Source organism: Rhea pennata, chromosome Z (assembly GCF_028389875.1).
Source record: "Rhea pennata isolate bPtePen1 chromosome Z, bPtePen1.pri, whole genome shotgun sequence".
NCBI lineage: Eukaryota > Metazoa > Chordata > Aves > Rheiformes > Rheidae > Rhea > Rhea pennata.
Window position 1 is genome coordinate 15,702,465 of NC_084702.1, and position 25,687 is coordinate 15,728,151.

The 25,687-nt window shown below is 41.5% G+C and overlaps 1 protein-coding gene across 1 annotated transcript in view; it reads left to right on the forward strand.

Moving 5' to 3' along the window:
• Positions 1–25,687, forward strand: part of MUSK (muscle associated receptor tyrosine kinase) — a 58,891-nt gene that overhangs the window by 23,341 nt on the left and 9,863 nt on the right. The window contains exons 6-15 of the mRNA XM_062599903.1: positions 2,901–3,025; positions 7,864–8,023; positions 9,269–9,275; positions 12,206–12,472; positions 17,136–17,311; positions 18,192–18,215; positions 22,048–22,136; positions 22,397–22,556; positions 23,837–24,026; positions 24,376–24,567. Coding sequence (XP_062455887.1) covers positions 2,901–3,025; positions 7,864–8,023; positions 9,269–9,275; positions 12,206–12,472; positions 17,136–17,311; positions 18,192–18,215; positions 22,048–22,136; positions 22,397–22,556; positions 23,837–24,026; positions 24,376–24,567 — 1,390 coding nt within the window. The remainder of the gene's footprint in view (positions 1–2,900; positions 3,026–7,863; positions 8,024–9,268; positions 9,276–12,205; positions 12,473–17,135; positions 17,312–18,191; positions 18,216–22,047; positions 22,137–22,396; positions 22,557–23,836; positions 24,027–24,375; positions 24,568–25,687) is intronic.

Consider the following 25,687-nt stretch of genomic DNA (forward strand, 5'->3'; position numbering starts at 1 on the left):
TATTACAGTATTAAATGTGTAACTTCATTTTCAAAAGTACTGAAAATGCAGACCGTGAAACAGAAAGTAGCAAGCTTTTTGTGTATTCCACACTTTCTGAGATCAGCTTATTTCTTGGTAGGCTGACTTTTAGTTAGTTTGCCCTGAAAACTCAGCCCTAACTAGGAAGTAGGCTAGATAATATGTCTACAGTATTTTGCATACACAGCACTGGAGGCAGAAGGGAGAGTCCTTTCTCAGGTCAGAGAAAGGTACAGAGAGTACCTCTCTCACTGAGGTGCTAATCAGCAATGGAACAGAAAAACACTTCAGAGGAAAAAAATGTGTATTTAACAATACAGATGTCTTATTTGCTTTAGCAGAAATGGAGCTAACACAAGCGAAACAAGAATGCTTCGCTGTTAGTAAGTCTCTTTTTCACCCCATATTTGGAGTTCAGGCTTGAATGGCCCAATACCTTGCCTTCTGAATGCTAGCAAATGAGTACTGGAGCCAACAGCACTTGGGGTTATTAAAGTAAGTGAAGTGACTGCCACTGTCTGAGGAGACCAGAGGAGCTGGGTCAAGGATTTTGGCCCGCCATAGGCACTGTGTGTGAGCCTCAGCAAGACACTTAATCTAATGCTGGTTCTGTTCCCCATCTGTAAAACTATGATAATTTTTGTAGGGTACCTTTTTTTTTTTTTTTTTTTTTTTTTTTTTTTTTCCTGGCTAACAACTTTTGGCAGATTTGGGAAAGTAGAAGTACAGAGAATGGAACAATGTGCTTGTATCTGGCACTGGCTAATGGGGTGCTATTAATGCATTACTTCAATATTAAATAAGCTGGACAGGATCAGAGCAGCAGAAATATCATGCGAGTACAGTCCCAGTGGCACACTGTAAAAATAACGGCAGCATGAGAAAAGCATTAAGGGCCATATTCTGGCTTTGGAAATTAATGTGCTGGCTTCAGTGGGAGCCATGTGCATATACCTGCTGCCAGAGGACAGACCCAAAAGTTTAGTATTTCTCCGAATGAAGTATAAAAGTAATTATGAGCTTGGCCCATGGTGCTTGGGGTGGAATTCATAACCATCTGGTGTTAATGGGCTGAAGTGAAATCTCAGGCAAAGGTTTCATTTTGCTTATTATTCTTCAGAAAAAAAGCCTTGGCCAGTGACTGCAGCTTTCCTTATTAGCAATGGAGCTTCGTACCTGCCGCCACTCTGAGAAGCAGTGGGGTATGACAACCCTAATACTGCTTAGTTTCTACTTCAAATAAGCAGCACTGAGCATTGATGGTGAGGGACTACTTGGAGTGCATAGAGGAATTAAGAAACAGAATATAATATATATCCCCCTACCATTTTCACTTCACTGATCTTAAATTTAATCTTTACAAAAACCCAGCCCACGATTCTCTTGAATGGCTCTGCTCCTAGGATGAAAAGGGTTTTGTGCTGAAATGTATTCCTAATGTTATTTATCCACAAGTGAAATGAAAACTATTTTTAGATTCTCTGTTAATACAAAGCTCAGTCTTTCCCCAAGCCAGGACTGGATAGAAGGAAAGTGTATGTATTTTTATTCCAGCTGAAATTTTGCAGGAAAAAGTCTCTCTAATTTTGATAGAAGACATCCCAGACACCAGGGACATATACTTAGTTTCTCAAGAGACTATTGGCTGGTCTCTTAATATACTGCTTTTCAGTTCTCCATCTGGAAATTGGGGCAGTCAGTGGTCAATGTCAAGAAGCTCATTGGAGTGAACACAGACACGAAAGACTATGACATAGTCACATAATTGGTAAGCGGAACCATATGGATAGTGAAAGTGGTGAATAAAATATAAAGCCTGCCTGAGACCTGCAAGAGAATCTCCCCGGTTTGCTACTAAAATTTCTGAAGGAGATTTTTAGTCATTGCTGTGCAGTTCAGAAGGTAGAAAGACAGAATTACTCACTAAGCATGAGAAAGTGGAGTTAGAAATGGCACAGAGCTATTCAGTCTGCTTCTGTACAAACGTTCAGGCATCTCCAGTAACAATTTTGGTTCAAAACTCAAATGTTCCATGTGGGAACTGCCTCTCTTCTCTGCTTTCCTCTATGTGGTCCAAGTACTGCATCTGAAATACAGCTGGTGGAGGCCATCAGAGTCATATTTCTACTTTGAAATGCATTTTCAGCAAAAGCAATTCAGTGTTGTCTTTTCACCAAAAGAGAGTATCTTCTAGGGGAAGGGGGACCTTATCTACAAACTCTTGAGTAACCATATTGCCGCAAAGAGACAAGAACACTGGAGATGAAAAGGCATTTTAAAAACCTGCTTTTTCCTCTAGAATCTCAATTTCTAGAAATGCTTGCAGGCCATTCCCTCACAGTCTGGTGTTAGACACCCTTCCCTCAGAACAAGGCTTTAACAGCATATAGAATGCCATGGTTTAAACAGTTCTCTGTGGTAAGTGCTAATCAATGGGATCATACTGAGGAGCTTATCTGACCCTTAACCTTAACCATATGTGACTGTGCTGGTGGTCTCTACATGGTGGTTTAAACAAGTATCATAATTTGCCTTGTATCTGCTACAAGTTGTCTCATCTGTCTATTCTAGATGAGTTCACCCTTGTTTTCTGCACATTACCTCCTCTGAAGTATCAAACTCAGGCTGTTTGTATATTTCCAGAGGTAAAATTTTGACCTGTCATATGCAGAATATACCATGCTGCTCATTTTCTTTCTTCTTGTAGTCCCTCTCCCAAGACTGTCATCTCATTCACCAAGAAGCTTGTTATTTTTGGTAGGGCTTGGGCCATGGCCTATTTCAAGATCTGTTGAAGAGGAAACTTCCCCATGTCAGAACAGTGTCTGAGTCTCAGCTTTAAATATCTGTTCAACTAGTATCTTTGTCTTCTCCCACAGTATTTGCCAGAATCCTCAAGGCTCCTGAATCCCATAATATCACCTTTGGGTCTGTGGTGACATTGCGGTGTGCGGCAACAGGCATACCAGTCCCCACTGTCACCTGGCTTGAAAATGGAAAAGCTGTAAGTGTCTCTTTTTTATACCTTTGGCTCTTGAGGTCTGCTTGCAGTCAGAAACGCAGGCTAATGATTAAAATGCAGGGCTGGGAGCCAGGCCCTGTGGGTTCTATTTCTGTCTTATTTCATGCCTTGCTCTGCAATCAGAGTGCCTAGCTGCTGTATTGCATTTTTCTCCTCTGTAAAAATCTTTCTGCTTTCTCTGGGGTCTTGCTCAGCTTTATTTGTCAATATCTGGGAAATGCAAGATGAAGGATACTTCAGAGGTTTACAAACTTCCTTTGAGCCAGGATATCTAGGACTTCGTCTTGGATTTAAGTATTTCTGCAGCCACCTTTTCTGGCCTTTCTTTTAATGATACCTCTATGAAATATAATGATAACAATAACATGAAAAAAATATTAATTTGACAAAGAAAACACATTTAATGCAAACTGAGGCAGTTAGATAGGACAAATGATCTTGAGGCAAAATGCCAGTTTGGGAATACCCTATATGCATAAAGTATTTGCAGATAAATTTGCAGATTTGCAGACTTGAAGTAACTGACCTGGGTAGCACACTAAAGAATGTCACCAATTTATTCCTGGCTAAAAGCATGTCCTCAAGAGAGGCAGGTGCTCATCCACTGCAGACACTAGGACATGAAAAATTCAACACTTCTCACAGGAAATTGTTCCACAGCTTAATTATCCTGACCATTTAAAACATTTAAGATCCCTGTGTAGGTTATTTTGGTGCTTTGCTAGCTTGCTACCTAGACAGAAGAGTCATTTAATGCCAGTATTGCCTCCCTAGAAGTGAAACTGTAAACCACAGTCAAGTCAGCTCTCAAACACACTCCTGGGAACCCAAATCAATTGAACTGTTTTCAAGTGCTTCTCTGTAATAGATTTCCTCTGATCTTCACATGGTTATTGTGGCCATGTTTTATATTCTCCATGGTTTTTCAGCAGACTTTCAAAGATGTGCGCCATGGGGTGCAGTGCTCTGGAATCAACCTGATCTGCCACTGGGTGCAGACTGGCAATTTGCCTCTGCACTTTCTTACGGATCCCCGGTAAAATACAGGTGTTTCAGCCAGAGTTTGACAATGGCAGCTTGTGTGGACTTCCTTGTCCAGTAGGATCAGTAAATCCTCCTGCTAAAGTTCCTTACTTCAAAATGCTGCTCCCCTTTTGGTCTATATCCCCTCTTTCTGTGTACTAGAATATAAACTAAGGAGACTGGACTGCTTTGCAGGCTGTCTCACCTTCCTTACCTCTGCTAAACCTTATAATAACCTTCAGTGTTATTAGAAGTCATTTTCTATTTTCCCCTGAGGTCACTAGGGAAAACAGTAACAGGCAAGCCAATCAGTCTCTGCAGAGCCCTTCAGCAGTTTTCAGTAATAATTATTTTGAGAGAACTGTAGGTGTTCACTCAAGCTTTGCAGGATGGTTTCCCTCTGGAAAAGAAATCTTATTGTAGGTGGTTCTGGGTATTTGCCACTACAATTTATTTAGGTTGCATGGCATACCTACCCTCAAGCAGCATGCAAGACAATCTTTTACATGAGCCTCAGGTGAATCACCAATATCAGACAACTGAATCTCCTCAAAAGGTGCTTACATTAGTAAAGTAACAGCAAAGGCTGTTACTTGGTGGCATGAAAAGAAGAGAGTACCACAAGGCCAGCTATAACAATGCTTTGTAGTGAATTTAACAGCCCCTATAAGAGCGTTACTACTGGGGAAGGATATTTTGGGGGAACATCTGTTTGCACAGACTCACAGGCAGGTTTTCTTGTGTGTTTATCATCCAGATTTCTGCCTCAGCCCCTGCCATATTCCTTTGGACGATGAATGTCCTTGAGATCTTTTTTAGCCACCTCTACTAGTTCCTAGGCTAAAGATCATGCTTCTGTCTGTGTGCTGCAGAACAGCTGAGAAAACAATAAAACCACAGAGTTTGCTGCTCTCTTTTCAGAAGCATGCTGAAAAGCAGGATTTCCAACTTGCCTCTGAGGGGGCCTCAAAGTATTAGGGACCAACAATTCAGGATAGTTAGAGCCTGTTCTCCACCTTCTTTCCTTTTTACAACTTACTTTCACCTGGTGTATTAGGAAGGTTGTTGCTCTGCGTTGCCCTGACTAGCACAGACACCCTGCAGAAAGCTGTATTTTGCCAGTCAATTTGGCCCTCACTCAGGACTGTTGCTTAGCTGGTCAGATAGGCTGTGGCATTTCTCTCTTCAAGACAAAAGTCAGTCCCAAGAGAGCTGTGTTCCAGACCACATCATTTTAAATATGGCAAGGAGACCTTTGTTTAATGAAAGTCTGTCTTTGGGAAAGTTGAAGCGGGAAGCTGGTGGAATAGAGCATATGCGTATGAATATGGACTCACAAGCAAGCAACAGGGAGTCACTTGAGGATGTGCTCCCTGCGATGTCCCTATGGTGTTACTATCTCTGAAAGCTGACCTGAGCTTTAAAGAGTCGGAAGCTGCTGTGGTTATTAAACCGCCTTTGAACAGAAAAATGCAAATCCCTCTAAGTAGCAGCCGTCTTGTCTACCCAAGTAGACGTCTACCCAAACAAAAATACAATGCCTTTTCTTCCTGGTGTGCAATACAGGACACCATGGACCTTAACTGTAGTTTTCTGCATCACAAAGGGTAAGAAAGCTAGGTATGAAGATATGATGAAGTCTCTCCTTTGGTAGATGCTGGAATGGAATTTCAAGGTTTAAAACAGACCTGCTAGAAGCAAAATCTCAGGGAACGAATTTGAAAAGCAAAAGGGATCAATTAATATAATGAAAAGATCTCAGGTTCCCAGCAGAAAAAAACAACTTGGAAGATCTGCAATTCAACTACCTGCTATTTTCATGAGGCTTTCTTATGTGATTCATGATGATTTTCCATACTGTACATGGTAACACATACTGCTCATACTGTTTGCAGCTATGTGAGCCAAGTCAGCCAGGGATTGTTTTCACCCGGGGAGACCTTGGGCTGAAACTAGCCCTTGCGTTATTGTCAGCTGTAGTATATTTCCTTGTCCCGGTGAGCTCTATCAGCTGACGTGGCAAGCAAAGCGTTTTTCATTGTGTGGTCCAAGCTAAGAGAGCAATCTTGGCTCACCATGTTCATATTTCCTATCTGAGGGCCATCCAGCTGTGTGAAACCCCTCAGAGGGCCTCAGACTGGAACCTCAGCTTTAAAATGCTATTTCTGAGGTTCTAACTGAATTAGTAGAAAGAAGAATATAGGATGAAGGGGAGGAGAAACACTTCAGATCACATGTGACAGCAGTCAGTGAAAATCAAACAGCTTCCCACCTGGGGGAAGTTTGTGGAATGGTATATGGTTGAAGCCCAAACTGGCAGTAGGGAAGAGGAGATGACTAAAAACAGCATAGTCAGCTCAGTGTTAGCAGTCTTTGCTCCTGGATGACTGTCAGGAGACAAGGGGTCACCCATAAAGAAATTTCTCCTTTCCACCAGGAATGACTCAGCAATATTTTAATGCTGACTAAATTTCTATGTAGAAAAAGTTGTAAAAATAAATCTGATCAATAATTTAACAAGGATAAACCCATGAAAAAATGTCCCTTGAGTTCCCATCTCTCTGAACTGACTTTGTGGCAGTAAAACTAAAAATATCTCTGTCTCTGCATTTGCACGACGACCAGCATACTGCCCAACTCTGAAACGTAATTTATAAATATGTTAGTCTAGCTGGTGATACACACATGTCCTTTCACCACAACTCTAAGCTGAGTCTGACTGAGGTAGAACAAATATATTAGTATCTAAATTTTTTTTGAAGAGAAACCAATCTGCTTAGTAAAGAAGTGATATAACATTGTTGTCTCTTTCTTACTTTTGCAGTTATCACTGTTAATACTTTTGGGATCAGAGGCATTGAAATCATATTTCTACTAGATATCAAGGAGGTCAAATTAATCTGGCTAAACTCAAAGCTAGGTGTTTAGGCAGAGAGCTTTGTTGGGAGACAACTCGCACTATCCTTAGGGCCAAGTAGCACCAGCGGGATTCAAAAATGACCACATCTCACCTAAGTTATACTTGATGCTTTCTTGATGCTTTCTACTGATGTGAAGGGTAGAAAAGGAAATGCTACTCAGTGCTATAGCCTTTGCAAGGTAGAATCTTGGTTTACTGTGTCCTCCTAGGCCATACAAATGCCAAATGATCAGGAAAGACTTAAGGATAAAATTAAGCCACACTGGCAAAACCCAACGAGCTCCAATTTCATTTGCATGGGAATTTCTTTTCTGAGAAACAGACAGGCCAGAATTACCACATTTGGAGCCCCTTCCAAATTTTCAGCTGTGAGATAAGAAACTCTGTAAGATATTTCCAAGTATGGGAGCCAGAACATCTGTTTCACTCCTTATGATCCTAAAAAAGCAGCAGTGGTTGTTTAATTCAAAATTAATGAGTTCCAAGCTTTCTTCAAAGCTTTCTCTTTACAGCCATGGTTGGGCCACAAAGCCATATGCTGCTTTTACTTCCTAAGACATAAATAGACAAATGATTTAATAAGTAGAGGTCCTGGAGCAATTGTCCAGCTCAATTACATCAGTAAAATTGATACTGATGATACTAATTGAGGAATACTACCCTCTGGAAATGAAAATTAATTGTGAAAGTATTACGTGTGGAATAGGAGAAATCTTTAACATTTGCTTTTGTTCATGAAGTCATCTGCTATGAAAGTACCAAAATAATGCCAATTTCAATGCTTGGAGGTGGGTGTCTTGTTTTTTATTGTTGCTGTCGTTGGTGGTGTTTTTTTTAATTTGGAAACACCATTGCACAAGGCTTTTCACTCTCTCAGGTTTCTGCAGGATCTATAGTGGAAAGTGTCAAAGACAGAGTGGTTGACTCCAGACTGCAGGTATACGTCACCCGACCTGGCCTGTTCACTTGCCTAGCCACTAACAAACACAGTAAAACTTTTGGTGCCGCAAAAGCTGCAGCGACCATCAGTATTTCAGGTATGCTGGAAAAGAAGGGGCTTTTACTTTTTACCCTTGCAATTGCAGTCCCAGCTTTCTTCCTGGGAGAGAGGAAAGGGGTGTGAAGTGCTGTGGAGGCACATGAAAAGCCGTGGAGAGCTTGTAGTTTGTAGAAGGCTAAATTTGAGTACCAGTGCCTCCTCCGCCAGGCTAGTTCCTCATATATGCTTACACTTCAGAGACGGGCACAGCTGTCATTTCCTGAATGCTTGATGCTGTCTTGTACTTTGTGTCCCAGAAGCCCTTGGTAAACTCATCCATGCGGAGGAAGTAGTGGCTAGTGTCCAGCATTAGTATCGCCTAACAGCAAGGTGAAAATAGCTTTCATGAGGTCTTACGCTTCCCAATGGGTTGCATCCAAAATACAAGCAAGTTTCTGTCAGAAGAGGCTCTCCTGCTCATCATGTGATACAGGGTGGCCTGCACAGCTGCTGTGCCTTGAGTAACCTCTCTGCACCCCAAACTGTGCTTGTGTGGGGACATCTCCCAGACAAGGAAAGGGAGCTCCAAAGAGGAGAAATACTGAGAGCCTGAGCTGGCTGACTGTGCTTGCCACACAGGCAGAAAGGTGGCAGTTTGTCCTTCCCATTTGGGCAAGGCCCTGGCCTTGGGGGCACTACCCAGTTTTGGGTAGTGGAGGGAGGAATCCCTGGGGAGCCAGAAACATGATGCTGGTTCAACCCTGTCATTCATCTGGGACTCATCAGCATCCTGTGTTCTGCAGGGATGATAATTCTTGGGGGCCAGGGCAGAAGTAACCTGGGCTGGGCCTTGGTCCAGTCACTCCTACCCGCAACAGTGCAGCTGTGTTTCATGAGACATGGTGGACTGGAAGGCAAGATTGCTCCACCAGCTAGAGCTTTCTCCCTGCCCATTACAGAAATGGGCACACAGGGGCTTAAACTGAAGACATTTTGCCAATCACATTGAATGCAAAGGATAAAGGTAAAGGAATGGGCTTAGGGCACACCAGCCCACCAGAACAAGGTTGTAGGCAATAATTTATTTCCTCTCCCTATGAGTATCCAGCATAGTCCAACTCTTCTTCCACTGTAGAAGATACAAAGTCATTTTCAGACAGCTTCCAGGTTTTGGACAGATTGCCTAGCACAAGACCTTTAATATACCCTTCTCAGAGGGGGTAGTGAAATGTCACTGATGTCTTTTCCATTTTTTCTTTCTCCTTGCTCATTAAAACTGCTGGATCTGGTGCCTACTCAGCAGAATGGAGGTAAGAATTATTTTTATGTGGATGTTTGGGAAACTTATGTGGGCCAGGGAAGATGCAGAAGGAGAGAAAAACTAGGCATATTTAATTAACTTTGCTTAAATGAAGGGAGAATGTTTCTGGACCCCAAGAATGCAGGTGAGGTTCACCTGCAGGAAATGCTGAGCTCCTCTATACAGATAGGAATAGAAACCAGGCCCAGTCAGATAAACACGCCTCTCTATCTCAAACAGTGCATCAGACATCAGTAAAAGTGTTTAAAATACAGTCGTGGGAAGAATACTCTGGTGTAAATTCTGTTCAAAGTTACACAGCTGAAACTTCTGTGACCTTATAAATTTTCAGGCAAAAGGTTAGCTGCAAAATAAGTTCCTCTCTGTAGGCAGTCAATAAATGTATTTTGGTACAATGATCACAAGTCTAGGGCAAGTGAGGTTCAGATATTTGTTACAAGGAAAGCCACACTTATATCATAAATTTTAGATTTTTGAATCATAGATTTTTGCCCAGTATTTTCTGGAGTACTGAAGAATTTGATTGGCTCTTTTTTTAAGAGTCTTGGCATATTTCTGCATGTCCCACTGGCAGATCAGTCTGGAAGCAAAATGAGAGGGCTACCCTGCGTAGAAGGATATGAGCTATCAGTCCTCAGAGCAAAGAACAGCCTGAGAAAATCTGAGGAAATGGCTTTGCTACTTTGCCAACTCAGGCTCCCCTTTAAGGTCCTCACCTCCTTCACAGGGGTCTGTCAGATTAAATTCAGGAATTTTTAAAGTGATTTTTGACTGTGAAGTGATGATGGCAGACATATTCTTACGCTTTACACTTGCACCCATACAACTGTAAAAGGCTTGGAAACAGTTATCAAATGCTCAGCCTGATTCTGCAGCAGTTGCTGTCAGCATTTGCTGTCTAAAATTCTCTTTCAGTGATAAGGTGCTGCAATAAAAACGTTATCAGTTTTCTCCATCATGGCCTGATCTGTGTGTTCCCAGTAGATTAAAAAAAAAAAAAAAAAAAAAAAAAAAAAAAAAAAACAGGGAAGCATGATATTAACACTGGTGGCTCTTGTCCAGCTGCTTCTGTGGCCCATTAAACTCAGCAGCATGGATGTCTGTGTCTTCTCTTGTCTTTTGGAGCAAATGAAGGACACACCTTTTATACGCTCCAAAACCTGGTATCGTCAGAAAGATGTGAACAACATGACCTCTGCTACACTCCGGTCTGCTCTAGCACGGTGCAGTGCTAATTGGAAAACCTGCCCTACGGCAGGTGAACAGTCACGGGCTGTTGGATCAATGCAGGATGCAGGGGAGGTGCTGGTGTCGCGTGAAGGGTGTCTGCAGAGCCCAGGCTCTCTGGAGAGTGTCACGGCAGCACTGCTGTTGTGTTACTGCCTTGAGGAATCACTTCCTTCATGTTTTTTTAACCAACCTGAAAAAAAGCCACAGCAAAGAAAAAAAACACCTGGATATTGATCCCAAAACAGTGCAGCTAAGCTGGGGCCAGAAAGTGTAATCTGTTTGCTGAGAGCAGCGTCGTAAAAGCAGGAATTTGGGCTGGATAAAAGCTTGTTCGGTCATCCTGTATAATCCCCTTTTCAATGTAGCTCCAGTTTTCTTAAGAAAAATAACAAGAACCCGCAGGACATTGACAATGAGTGATTATTTGGTTAGAAGAAAGAAATAAAAGGCAAAGATACAAATAGCTCTGTTGGCTATTCCAAATGGTTGGCGTGTTGTGAATTGAACTCCGTGACCCCTGTTAAACTGACTGAATGAGCAATGGGGACAGCTGCACCCAGCTCTCCTCCCTCTCTGTTTCCGTCATTCCCTGCATATAGGAGAGGCAGCTTTCCCAGGTGCTCTCTTCCTTGCCCCTGCCCCTATTTCCCGCAGCTGGTAGAACTGAGGGCACATCCTCTGCCCACAGACCTTGCTGCTGCTCAGCTCTCTGTCAGGCAGCAGAGCAAGCTGCTGTGAGCGCAGCTGACCTGTGTGTGCACTTGCCCTTCTGCACTCTTTTGATGGTTTTGGGGAAGTAGGAGGAATGACAGCCATCCCTTGCTACATGCAAAGACACGGGAAAAATAAATAAATGGCCTAGAAGGAGCAGACCTTGTTGTCCTTTTTATTGCTCCAGCATAGCTTCTGGCCCCGTGCTTAAGGACAGGAGTTTGCAAACTGGGAGATGCAGTAGAGAGGGGAGAGAAAGATCTTGCAGGGGTAAGCACAGCATGGAAAATTCCACTGCCTTGTGTCTTCTGTCTTCCTGCATCCATGGACTGGAAGGTCCTCCCTCTTCTGGCAGCCACAGGCAGGGGGAAACATCTACTTTGAGCAAATGAGAAGGATGTGTGGAAAAGATATAGAGCTGAGAGGGGTGCAGGAACTGGAAAGAGATAGGCAGGATTTTTGCTAATTTTATTTTGAAAAGGATTTCTTGGAGTGTGTTGAGTGGAACCCACCTGGCACCTGCTCACCAAACCTATACAAAATTAAACTACTCCTTGTCAAGATGCTAAATGAATTCCCACTGTTGAACAGCAGCACTTCTGATCTCTTCTACAGAGGAATAAAAAAACCCCAAATGATTTCCCATCAGAGTCTAGAGACGGGCTGAGCGGAATTGCTAGGTCAGGGTTATCTATTGTCCCTCAGCCTTCTTGTCCACTTCTAATACTAGAAGCTGAGGCTAGTCCTTCAACATCCAGAGTTCTCCTGGAAGGCCCTGTGTTGACACTTGGTTTCTTTGCAGTGTTCCATTTTTGGATGGTATTACCTCGTTTTAGTAGTTATAGTCATGCACCCACTTCAGCCTTATGGATGCCATTTTATTCAGAAACAATGCCTAGGCATTTAGCTGTTAACTCCTGCAGGAATTTATGGTTGTAGTGTATGCTTACTGTATATGTGTGTTCTTGCCCTCAACAGCAAACTGTACAAGGGTGATGCAGGCTACTGCAGCACATACAGAGGTGAGGTGTGTAGTGCTATCTTGGCAAAGAATGCTCTTGTTTTCTTCAACTCCTCCTATGCTGACCCAGAAGAGACCCAAGAGCTGCTTGTTCACACTGCCTGGACTGAACTGAAAATGGTGAGTTCATTCTGTCAACCGGCTGCTGAGTCTCTACTGTGTAACTACATCTTCCAGGAATGCAATCCCTTGGGAGCTGGGCCAACTCCAAAACCAGTGTGCAGGTAAAGAGAAAAAATGCTTATCTTTCATTTTTATTTCACGGGGATGTGGAGGCAGCAGGGAAGTGGTGAGGGAGAGTTTGTCCAGATACACAGGAGTACTGAGTGAAAATGGCCCCTTTATGTTTGCAGGGTTTTTCCTTTGCATCAGTCTTTGCTTTCTTCATCATATGCACAAAGAAGGCCTAACCTTGCTCTGTCTGAGATCATCAGTAGAATTTAAGGTGACTTTCAGGCCCAGAGGTCTGTGTAGTATAGGGCTTTCAACAACAAGTGTTGAAAAGAAGTATCCCATTGAATAACACAGTTGAATTAAATAAATAACAAAGACTATCAGTATGTAATCATTATTACTATAAACAAATCATTGGTAATTTTGGATAAATACAGACAGACTACACGTAACAACATCTAGTCAAAGCAATATACTAATTGTTAAATATTTCCTACCATGATCACAACAAAACAACAAAAAGACTGAACTAGAGACACTGCCAGGGTAATTGTACTTGCTAAGCCAAACCACCTATATGGCATATGTGCTGTCCCATACTCAGAGAAATGTCCATTAAAACAGGGCTAGAAGGGACTCTGAAGAGTCCAAAGCATCTTCTGCTACAGCTAATCCGTTGCTGTCAGGTGTCTGTGTGATGAGTCCAAGTCCACTGCTCCCTCCCTATGCAACTTGCAGAGCAACCCTTCCTTCTTGGCTTCTTGTCCTCCCATCACGGGCATGGAGGAGAGTTTCCTTCCTTTCTCTTTTATCAAGTTTTCCTCATTTTCTCAAGCTAGAATAAAGCCAGGCTTTTTCCAAACTCTCCTCCTAGGTCTTGCCTTTTAAGCCTCTGGAGCCCCTGTGGTGCATCTTTTCTTAAGTGCTATAGCCAAATTGCGCCCTGACTCCAGCTGAGGATCCATTAGTACTAACTAGGAAGGAATGACGATTGCTTGGCATGTCTTGCAGAGGACAGTCCTGTATAGATATCCCAGGGAGAGGCTTTCTTTTTTTTCTAACACAACAATCTAATATATCTGATGCATGTTAATTTTTAACCTTAGAAGGGTTATTGTCTGGTCATTCCTCATTTTGTGTTTGGGGGGCTGACATTCCTGCCTAAGTGCAGTACCTAGTTCTTGTCTTCCTTGAACTATGTCTTAGAACAGATTATTCAAAGTAGTGTTTATCAGGACAGCAGTCCCAATTCTGATGTCTCAACTAAAATGAAAGTCTTGTGTGCAGACATAGCAAGAGCAGAGACAGTGCTCTGCCAGCTGGACTTGAGCCAATTGCAGTCTACTGGCAATTATTTTTCCAGTTACAGAGGAACTTTTTAGCACAATCAACAGGACATCATCTCGTAATCCTGGCCTCCCTGATTGCTCCTCCTCTACTACCCCTAAGATAAAGGCACACAGGAAGAACCCAGTGAGAAGCATGACAGGGCATTGTGTTCTCCATTTGGCGCCTGTACTGTGCTATATTCCCCAGCATGCATAGTAATGGAATAATCCTAAGAAATGTATGTGTAAATATGCACAGATTATTCTGCAAACCAGCACTGAGTCTTGTTGGTTTTTGGCAGACACCTTCCTGCTGCCTTGATGTTCTGCTCTTTGTCATTATGCCCTTTAGTATATGATCTCTCTGCGTATTTTCACGATGTGTAACGGTATTTATATCTAAGCCACACACGAACAGCACATTTGTCAGCTAAGGATTTTGCACAATGTTCTGTGAAAAATTTCAGTAAAGTCTGGGTAATGGACTCACTTCATTTCTCCCCGCTCATGTATGGCCCTGCAGGAGCAAAACTCCTGGTGAGTCAACGGAGGATATATACTTGTGGGGCACATAAAGTTATGGACTGAAGTCAGAGTAATATAAATCAACATCCTGTCTGCACTTGCTGAGGATCTTGACCTAACAAGCCTGACATTTGCAAATGTATCTAAATCTTAATGGACTTACTGATATTATGTTTATTCAAATCCAAATCCACCAGTCTGTCTGTGGATATGCACATCTTTTTTTTTTTTTTCCTAATGATTTTCCCAATGATTTCAATTTGGATTTAAATGTAACTTACTTCATAACCAGAGCCCTGAAAGCATGTTCTTCCTATTTCCTGTTCCCACAGCATATCAGCTGGACAGCAGTTTCTCCAAAACCCTAATCCAGTACATCTTTTGCTAACTCAGACATCTAATATGTAGTTATAGGAGCCCTGGGGGTTCCTAAATGCATTTCACACAGTCTTGGTTATTTTCCAGTTATCATATCTGCTTTTTACTGACAGCTTTATACCTTTCTACAGAAATTGGCTAGACTATACCAGTTTTCACTGAACTGCTTTTTTGAGTAAGAATTTAATTATCAGATACTTTAAAATTCTTCCATTTTGGAGGGGCATTTTTCCATTGACATGTTTCCATTTGTTTTGAGGTATTTGTCCTATTACCATTTATTCTCTATACCATTTTTGTCTCCCCCTATGTCATTTTATATGTTCATTTTGGTTTGGAAACTAGTCAGTGTGAACAGTAACTGACAAGCAGACTGAGTGAAGTTTTTATAAAAATAATCATCTGGTAAAACAAGATGGATGAAGTGAAACACAAAGAACATCATGAGAAAAATCTCACTTCATGTAAACTGAGGTGTAAATTGATTAAAATTAGAGTTTTCTTGTTTTTAAGGGAACATGATGTCTTGTCTCATAATTATCGGTTGTCTTTTACTACTGACTACTGCTGTAACAGCAACTCCTACCTCCCACCACTGATTTCTTTTTCAACTGCTGCTGATAGAAAGTGGTTGAACTCCAGGGAACAGTCTTGTGTTGGAAAACCATTCACTTGTCAATGTGTGTGTGTCCACCTTTTCTTAAACAGTCCTTTTTCATGTGTAAAATACTACTGGAGCACCTGTCCTCTTCTTTTACTACTGATCTTTGTCAATATGTCATTTACATTGCATAAAATTTCTAATAATAATCTGAAGTAACCTTTGCATATGATCTCATCAGGCTCTCACTGCTCAGGATTAAGTGTTATAACAATGGTATGATCTCATGTCAAGGAGACTGACTGTCCCTCCCTATGACTCTGTCACGACATTCCTTGAGTGCCTTAACAGTGAAGGCTCATCGATGAACATAATCTCACTTTACACTGTAATGAACAGGATTATAGAGGTGATTTGTTTAAGGATGCACAAGCTTTTAGAGTGAATGCAGCAATCTAGATCTTCTAAGGGTCAGCCAGCATTCCAAAAGTAAGGTTTTCCCATTTCACTGGCTAAACATCTCTTGACTTCAGATGTTTATGAACATCTCATGACTCCACATGTTGTTTAATAATAATAGTAATAAAAGATACATCTGGCTGCATACTGGCTCTCATTGAAGTGAGGAAGGACGAAAACAGCACTGGCCAAAGCCAGCACAGTTTGGGCCTTCAGCTTTTTGATCTGTAGATGTGAAGGCATCTATCACAGCTGCTAAAGAGCTCCTGTCCTCTTGCCATGCTGAAAACCCTAATGGCCTCAGTCCTTCAGGTGTCATGGTGCTGTCAATGTTTGCAGTGTTGGCAGCTATCACTAATGCTCATTGTCACCTACTCTTGCCAAAACTGTTGGTAGACAAGCAGAGATTCCATCAGCCCAGGTAGTGTTTCTGGTTAAAAACTTTATTGTGATAATATCTTCCTGCCTCACTGTGTCCATACCCAACTGAACCAACCAGCATGGTCATTGGGAAGAATAGACATCTGCTAAGGACTTCAACTGAGTTCAGCAGAAGTTGTCCCTACATGTCAGCTGAAAGTGGATTTACAACCCAGGATCTTAAAAACAAATAAATAAATATGTAAACAGATAATAAATTAATCAATATAACAAACACTCAAACCTTCCCCTATTGTAACTGTTTCAGTGTCTTCTAGAGCAGGTATTTCTGTCTTTGCCTTCTTCACAAAGCAGCTTCTTATTAAGAAACATTTAAACATGCAGAGAGCCTATTTTCAGTGAATGTTTCCCTTTTTTATGGAGGTACCACAGTAGGTAGGAGATAATATAGTCTCTTATTTTGGCAAGCTCTGTAAAAGTTTTGCTGCAGATAAGTTACAGTTGAAAAAGAGAAACATGTCTGTGGAGAAAAGAAGAAAGTTGGGTGGGAGCTTGTATGAGATTAAAAGTATAGGCAAATATGTATCTTAAAAAAAATTAAGCATTACAGCTCACCTCCTGTCTTTAATGGACAATACTTTTATGTATAATTTATGGAAGACAAGTGAGATTTTTAGAATGGACAGAAAAGTGCTCAGGTAACACCCAGACCTGTTGTGTTATCAGAAGGTGCTGACAAATACGTAGGAAAAGACGGGAATGAATATTCCTCTTAGACTATGACATGTGTGGTGTTTTGAGCACAACACAGCTTCATTAAAAATGTATCTTTGAGGGTTTCCTAAAGGAAGCTGTTACATTTTATACAGAATTTCCTTTGCAGTTTACAAGCCAGACAGAGTCTCAGCTGGCTTAGACAAGCATAGCCCAATCTGTGGATTTCTGTCAGCCTGCGTGAACCCCGCACACCACTGCTGAATGCAGCAATTGTTATCAAGCCATTGACTGCTGTATTTCACTGTTTTTTGCAAAATAATGTAGAGAGAATTGCCTTGCTGTAAAGGATCTCTACTGCTTTAAGGAATGGCTCTCAATGGAGGAAAACTCACAGAAGGGGATTTACAAACCAGGGCTGATGCTGCTCACCCTTCCTGAATGCAACAGGCTGCCCAGCCTGCACCAGGACCCCAGCGCCTGCACCAGGATCCCTTTCTTTGGTAATGGACTGCATGCTGCTACTCCTTGGGTTAGCGGCTTGTCGAGCAAGGGAGGTGGACAGGAGGAGACAGCAGTCATGGATGAGATGAGGCCCAAATGGTGGGTGGGATGAAGCTCCTGTGGTCCTAGTGTCAGCTGGCTCTGCGGCCACCCCGTCCCCCATCATGATCCTCCCTGGGGGAGCTCCCACAGCTTGGTGGACCTCTTCCTCCTTCTCTTGCCTCCAGCCACAACCAGGGGAAAGGCTGCATGGATCCTTGAGGGGATCCCTCCTTTGGGAGCAGGAGCTGCCTGGGGCATTCTTGTCAGAGGAGATTCAGCTTATGAAGGCTGTCAAGGGAAGAAGAGACCTGACAGGTTTTATCTGGGATCTGAGGGGTATGAGTCAGCCCTGTATTTGTGCTGGTGCATGTTTGTGTGCCAGACTGTGACACTTCCACTGCCTTCTAATAAAGAAGACAGTAACTGTGAAGGGTGTAATTTACAACTAAAACAAAAGCTGACCTATTCCTCAGTAGCAGTTGTTATAGTAGGAAGAGGTGTGCAAAGTAAATGCCATCCTGCCAGCATCTGCTCCTTACACTGCAACAGCATCATCAGCTGTTCACCTATTTGATTCAATGGGGATATAGAGAAAAATACTCCTCAACCTTTCAAAACTCACTTCTAAATGTGGCTCTGTACTTGAGAGAAACTGGCATCATAACATCCTTGTTGCCAAAATCAGTTTTAGCAATGGCAAAATTGCTTTCTGGGTGCCATTGCAAAGAAAGTAGCTGCTGGGGCTCTTCTGGCAGGGATCTTTTCCCTACCTCCATGCTCTCAGTTATCAACCTTATGGACAACACCTCTTTACATCTTAATTTTTCTTTTTTACAGATTTTAAGAAGGAGAATGTAACCAGTAAGTAGGCTACTTCAGATGTTAGATCCAGAATTTGGTCTGATATTTTTTTTTAAGGTGCAATGTTGCTAATATTGGTAGCATTTTTGTGTTTTGTTCTGGTACTGGCTGGATTCAGTTTTTCACTAGAGAATGCTTGAGCTTTCACATCTAAGGCATAGTGAAATAAATTTCCAGCTTCTCAGTGTTTGTGGAAAACATGGCCTGGTAACTGTTGAAGGCAGTTAGGGAGGAATGATGTTTTTACATAGTACCCTTGGCTGTTCTCCCATGTTTCTAACCATTCGTTCTAGTGCTGCTATTGGTGAAATACCAATAGCAACACTATATATTGTATATAGAGAGTGTATATATATTAAATATATATTATATTCGTATAGTGTGTGTGTATATATATATGCTCTCTCTCTCTATATATATATATATAGTGTTTATATATACTATATAGCAACACTGTATAGTGACCAATATATTTGGTATTTCTGATACTAATACCTTGATCATTTTGGTCTTATGTGCTTTAACTGAATATATAATGTCCTATTACCTGGGTGCAGCTGGCCTTGAAAGACTTTATTTCCCCAATGGCCCCAGCACTATGCTCTAGTAATCTCTGAAGTTTGGCCATTTCTCATATGACTCCCCCTTCACCACCTGCGAGAGCCAGCTATCGCTCATAGTGCTGTCTGTAACATTTGTCAGGTTCTCACGTTGTTGCTGGTCATGTCTGGCAATTTCTAATGTCAGGTTCTGTAATCTTCCATGTGCTGTTCACATAGATAAACCTCTGGCCAGGGCCTCTTCACCTGCTGGCAGCCCAGATGCAAACCATCTGAACTAGAGAGCACATGGACAGAACAAAGCCAGTTTGAGACGCTGAGAGGATCATGAAATTACCTGAATTTGTGAATTTGTGGTTTTGCTGAATGCACAAGGACTGCCTATGCTGAAGGCATTTCACATTAGAGATTTACTTATTTTGCTTTTGCAGTTTTATCTTTTTAGTGATAATTTGATCTGACATACTGCAAGGGCCTATCTTCCACAGTGGCATTCAGCTCTTCAAACAGCGACTTGAAGCTTAACCATTGAAGTTGTTATTAAAAAAAAGAAAAGAAAAGAAAAGAAAAGAAAAGAAAAGAAAAGAAAAGAAAAGAAAAGAAAAGAAAAGAAAAGAAAGAATAACAGTATCTCTCTTCTATTACATTTCTGAGCAGGGAATTTCTTGATGTTTTATAGCATTATGTACCCTCTGTAGAAAGAGAACAAGAGATAAAACTAAGAATTTTTGAGAATTTTGTTTTGCCAGGAGTTTCTGTCCTTCAAGACTTGGCTGCCACACTCAATCCATTGCCCAAACTCCAGGCACCCTGTGTTGTACACATCAGAGACTAGTGTTTTAACATCTTGCAGCATCACAAGCTCCAGCCCCACTCCCCCCTGAATATCCCACTGTTAAAAACCTATAGCAGTAGTCAGTCTTCTCCCTGGGGAAAAAAGCACAAAGGAAGGATGCTGTCATGTGTTTTCGTGAGACAGTTATAACCTCTTCTTGGATGTTCACGTCTAAGTTCTGTGCAAACATGCAACCTTTTTGTTCAGCTTTAACAGTCTGTTCTCAGGTTGGCATCTCTCAGATAGGTACTGTTCAGTGATGAACTAGAAGGACATAATAATAACATTTTAGTGATTCTTCTGCCCTCTGTTTTACTTGAGAACCACTGTTAGGTGCACATAGCTCTGGGGCACAAGAATTGAGTTGTTTTCTGTCTTGCACGTTGAAGTTATTCATTAGAGCCCAGTCAAAAAACTCTCTGTTATTCCCTTTCTCCCCATTGTAGCAAGCATCCATATGAAAGCATCTTCATTTCCCTGCCCTCTGTGGACTCCAGGATGCTTTCCTAATGTTAATTTTGTTCCTAAATCCCTCTACATTGCTCCTCAAAGATGTCACACTGGTGTTTCAGATTTGTGGCAGAAGCACCAGATCAGAGTTCATGATTATAATGCAAGGTTAAGATTTTTCCGTGCTGGCTATTAGCTCAGTGAAGAGAGGTTTCAAGAATTGTGCTCCTTGCCTTTGAACAGGAGACAGTTAAAATGCTCAGACACTGGTACTTTTGGGCAGCCTAGCTAGCTCTTCAGAGCTAGGGTTGCTGGCCACGTGCGTGCTGTTAGCTTATTAGGTATAATACAGCAGCTTAAACGCCAGTCAAAGGAGTCCAAGTTAATGTATTTTGCTTTGCATTTGTGAACAGCTAAGTGTGCTAGGTGTTCACTGTCCCTCCTAAACTGGCATACTAGTTGATCTACAAGGATTGTAGATCCTGTGAACTCACTTGCACAATGAAAACATCATCATGGCAATGTTTCTACATACTGATGGATAGTGCTTGGGCCTGATGGAAATACAGAAAGCTATAGGTCTGTAAAAGATCCATAAATACGGTAATGAATACAATGAAGGCTGCGAGATGTAAAGAGCGTATAGTCATCATAATGCCTTTTGATTTATTCCAGTATTGTCTTCTACACTGATCCCTAAAACAATGCTTAGCTACTCTATACAGGCATCTTATTACAACTGTAGCTCTACAAAAAATAAATCAACTATGTTCCTCCCACAGAAGAAACTGTACGATCTGCTCAGATAAAGTAGAGTGCATGCAATAACTTTTGTCTGAAACTTGGATCAAGCCTTAGACAAATCTTTTCTGAAGCTTAAAAAGATGTGCTTAAAATTCAAAACTTTAATTTAGAACAGAAAGATAACATCTTGTTTTCCATTATCTAGGATGCAATTTTAAGAACATATATATATATATGTATATATACATATATAGTGTAAAAAAGTTATGTGACAGTGCTTTCTGGCTTACTAATTTATCTACCAATGTTAATAATGCAACACTAAATATATGGACTGTAATGCGTGACAACAACCAGAATGTTAGCTCATGATCAGCAGAGTTTCCATAAAATTTACTAGCACATTTCTAAGTGTATGGGGCTATACCTCATCTATTGTTACTCCTGCTGCATAAATTATGCCAGCATGCATTAAACTCTCCTTTAAGGTCAGATCATGTCTACATTTTTGTCTTCAGAGCATATTCTTGTAATAAAAATCCTCTAAAGATTTGCTACTTGCCTTTTTTTGCAGCCTTTTAAAGATTTGGATGCGGAATGAGAGCTATGTGAACATCCTTCATTATAAATAATACTATTTTATTGCTAATACTATTTCTTTAGAGTTGTAGTTCCCTTCAGTGTTTTCCATATGTGCCAAAACGCGCAGTTTGTCTCCAGATATTCAGGCTAAGAAGATGAGGGCTGTACAGGGGTATCACAATAGGACCTAATTAATTCCTACCCTCTGCTACCTACTCCAGGAGTTTAGGTATCTTCTTGCTACTGTCCCATAAAGGATGTGCAGGATGTGAATTGTGAAACTGATGTTGCAGTATGCCTGCTGTCTTTGACTTGCTTTGACTGGCTGCATTAAATATGACTCTGTGATGCATTTTGTGCATGAAAGCACAGTGAAATGGATAGACACAGTGACTATTACAAGCACACAGATCAATTAGTGTGCAAGAGCTTCTCTTCCCTCTTTGGAGTTTTATCAGATTTAATCTTAAGCACTGAGCTCAGAATCATTTAAGTGTGAACAGAAAGTTAAATAGTGTCTTGACTGCTTTTGTCTTTTATGCATGTCAAATCTACTGCTAATTGTTGCTTGTTCTCGTGTAATGACGTGACATTTACTCTTGCAAGTCCCTCCTGCAGGATGAGGTCTCAGGTGGCTTATCTCCATGTTGTTTCTCCCCAGGGACTTGCTACAGTGGCAATGGCCAATTCTACCAGGGCACAGCCAATGTCACAGCTTCCGGCATCCCCTGCCAGAAGTGGAGTGACCAGGTGCGCAACAGTGTGTGACCCATCAAATGGAGAGCTGTGCTTGAGGTTGCCTTCGTTCTTGCGCTGACGTTTCACAGCCTTGGTAGTTCAAACTGTGAGATATCCCTTCCCACTGCAAGATTCATTCTCAGTGATTCTTGCAAGCTACTATAAGGCTATTTTGCTTCTTTCTTTCTTTCTTTCTTTGTTCCTTTTTTTTCTTTAATACCAGCAGGAAAAATTATACTCAAATACTTATGCAATTTATTTCCTTCCACAAGGTTCCTCACTTACACAGAAGGACCCCTCAGGTCTTCCCTGAGCTGTCTGATGCAGAGAATTATTGCCGTAATCCAGGAGGTGAAAACGAACGTCCCTGGTGTTACACAAAAGACCCATCTGTGAACTGGGAATACTGCAGCATTTCTCCTTGTGGAGATGGTAAGCATCTCTAATTTATGACTGATACTGCAGTTGTTGTTTTGGGACCTCCTCAATGTCACACCATGAACTTCAATGACATACTAATTTATTCTGACTTTTAGATTTGGCCAATGCTGTTTCTTCTCAAAGAGCCACCCAGCGTCTTTAGCTGGGAGGTGTAGTATCTGTTTTACAGATGGGGAAAGGAAGACAGAGAAACTGACTAACTTGCCCCTGATTATATTAAGGCAAATTTGTTGTGCATTTTGCATTGTGAAAAATGAATGGGCCACAAATGTGTTTTAAGTAAAAGGCAAGGTTTAAGGAAGGCACCTGAAATACTTAGCAAAGTTGTTTTGCTTTTGATTATTTTTCTCAATATAAAGAAATCCTAACTAAAAAAGAAATCTGAAAAGGATGGAAACATTTTATTTTTATGTTTTTTAAACCAAGCCTTTCTAATATTTTTTTTCAAAGTACAATTATTTCAAAACATATTTCATCAAAATATGCATCTTTAGGATCTCAAGATTTGGAAATAAGACCATTTCATCTGGACAGAGAATAGAGGTGTTGTGGGCTTAAGGGAACACAAGTCAGTATCAGTTTAGCAGTTAAAAGAAGAATTTAATAAAACTTCTTTTTATTCTCAGTGATTGCATATACAAATCAGCAGTTTCCAGGAATGATCAAAAATACTCAGCAAATGGCTACTTGAATAATGACTTTTTTCTAAAGGTATTTAGTCAAATGTACTATTTTACAGTAATTTACCGTATTTGGACCTATAGAGGCATGGAGGTGCAAATTGTTAGAGACGGGGGAGTGTTCCAGGATATTATCACTGTGGACTTACGTTGCTCTTACAATCCTCCCTGCACGTTCCTTGTGGGATACATGATAGTTTGGTGTAGAGCTTTGATCTTTCCCCACGCAAAGATTATTGTATCTGAACATTTTCTGACACTATCAAATGTGATTTCCCACTCACATTTCTTACAAACTGTCTGATTCCTTACCAGATTTTGGGGATGAACTCCTTGTCTTGGGATTGTGTCTGAGTGACTGGTAGATCCTGGATTTTTGTGTTTGGCAGACAAGCAGGGATTTTGGTTCTTCTAAATCTAGCCATCCCCTACTCTCCTCCCCAATAAATATGATCCTCTTGCGAAGTCATGTTGTTTTATCTATAATGCCACAGTAATCTCAGGACAACAGGCTGATTCCGTAAGTAGCTCTTTAGGGAAAGGGCTGTGGATTAAAAGAAGAATAACCTTCTGATTTTGTTTTCATTACAGCATCTTTATCATTGGGAACAAGAAAACCAAATGGAGAGACTCCAGATCTCCCCCCTTCTCTTCCCTTTTCCCCTACCTACTCCATGACTGTTATCATTTCGATCATCTCCAGCTTTGCCCTGATAGTGATCTTTGCTGTTGTCACCCTGGTTTGCTGCCGTCAGCGAAAGCAATGGAAAAACAAAAAGAGGTAAGGGAAGACTTAATTCAAAGCAACAGATTCTGTTTTGAAATGGAGCTTGCCTGCGGGTCCAGACTACTGATGGAGAGGTAGTCCAGCTAGCTCTTGGTTAGGTCATCCGTTGAAATGCCAGAGCAAGCTGTCACAAGTCAGTGTTGTTCCTGTGTCAGAGCCGGAGCTGACCTGGTGGCTGTTTTGGGGGGAATAGCGTGAGACCCTGGGGCAAGGCTCTGTCAGCAGCTCCACTGCACGTCCTTTTTCCATTCTTGAAGAAACCAGTCCCAGAGGAGATGCAAAAAGCTGTCTCTTGGCAGCAGAGTGTGTGCACACTGACCTAGCAACTGCTCCATCATTGCAGGGAGTCAGAAATGCCAACGCTCACCACTCTGCCCTCTGAACTCCTGTTGGACAGATTGCATCCCAACCCTATGTACCAGCGGATGCCCCTTCTTCTCAATCCAAAATTACTCAGCCTGGAGTATCCACGGAACAATATTGAATATGTGAGAGATATTGGGGAAGGGGCATTTGGAAGAGTCTTCCAAGCAAGGTAAGAGGTCTGTGTGTTAGTACTCCCTTCCTCGAGGTACTGTGAAAAAATAGCAGTTAGCCAGCTGTTTTCTGAAAACTGGAAATGTTCTGTTCATTTATCTGAACTGCACAGAGAAACAAACTATTCAAATAAAAATCAAATACATATGGTAAAAGCACCATTGGTTAAACTCAGATTTAATTGTTTCTGTTGTTCACTGCTTTCCGTTGATAACTGCTAAACTTTTTGTCACAGATGCCTGGTTCTTCTGTCTAGTAGATGCAGTGCCTCACTCACATACCAAAGTCTGGAGTAAATGCTTAGCTAAGTTTATCATGCCTGTTTTTGCCAAGAGTATTGCCTGTAAAATGTCACCTATTGTGAAATTCTTATATTTTCCAGTATTTGTAAATTGTCAGTGTGTTGTGTCCTACATTACAAAGTCAACACTGGCCAACGGTTACCACAGAGGGCAATGTGTCATGCTGCAGTTAGGTCCTGACCCAGTTTCCATTAATTCATTGGCAAAACCAAATCCAACCAAACCAAAAAATCCCCTAAAAACCCAGCTCACCAAGCTCTTTTTCTGCTCTTGTTGCTTACTCAGTCTGCATTTTTTGGAATTCACTGCTGTTGTTGCCTGTTTTAGGTTTAAGGACTTAACTGTAATCCCAGTTCTGTTGAATCTCTTAGGAGCTGAGATCATTCTCTTCTTCAAAGATGAAAACCCAGAAGAGAGCTGAGTCCTGCTTAAACTGATGCGAATGGAAGGACTCTTGTTAGCCTCAGCGGAGCCTATAATTTTGACAGAACAGCCTTAGGCCAACAGTGGCATTCGTGGAAAATCGTGTCCTAAAATTAGTGAAAGAAGGTGGACAGGCAGTGCAGTTTTGCTAGGTTGGATTGTCTTGTCTTTGTTCTTTCACAACTAATGAGTCTGTGATGCAGCCAGAATGTTGCATGGCTGCAATGTTGATTTTTTTCATGATATCTGGAGAAATGTGTGATGACAAAGAAAATATAGGGAAATATTGGAGTCCTAACATGGGCCAGGACCTGCTTGGTGGAACAGCTCCCATTGACTTCAAAGTCAAGGGACTCTCCTTGCAAGGAGCAGTCACCAGAGCAAACACTTCCA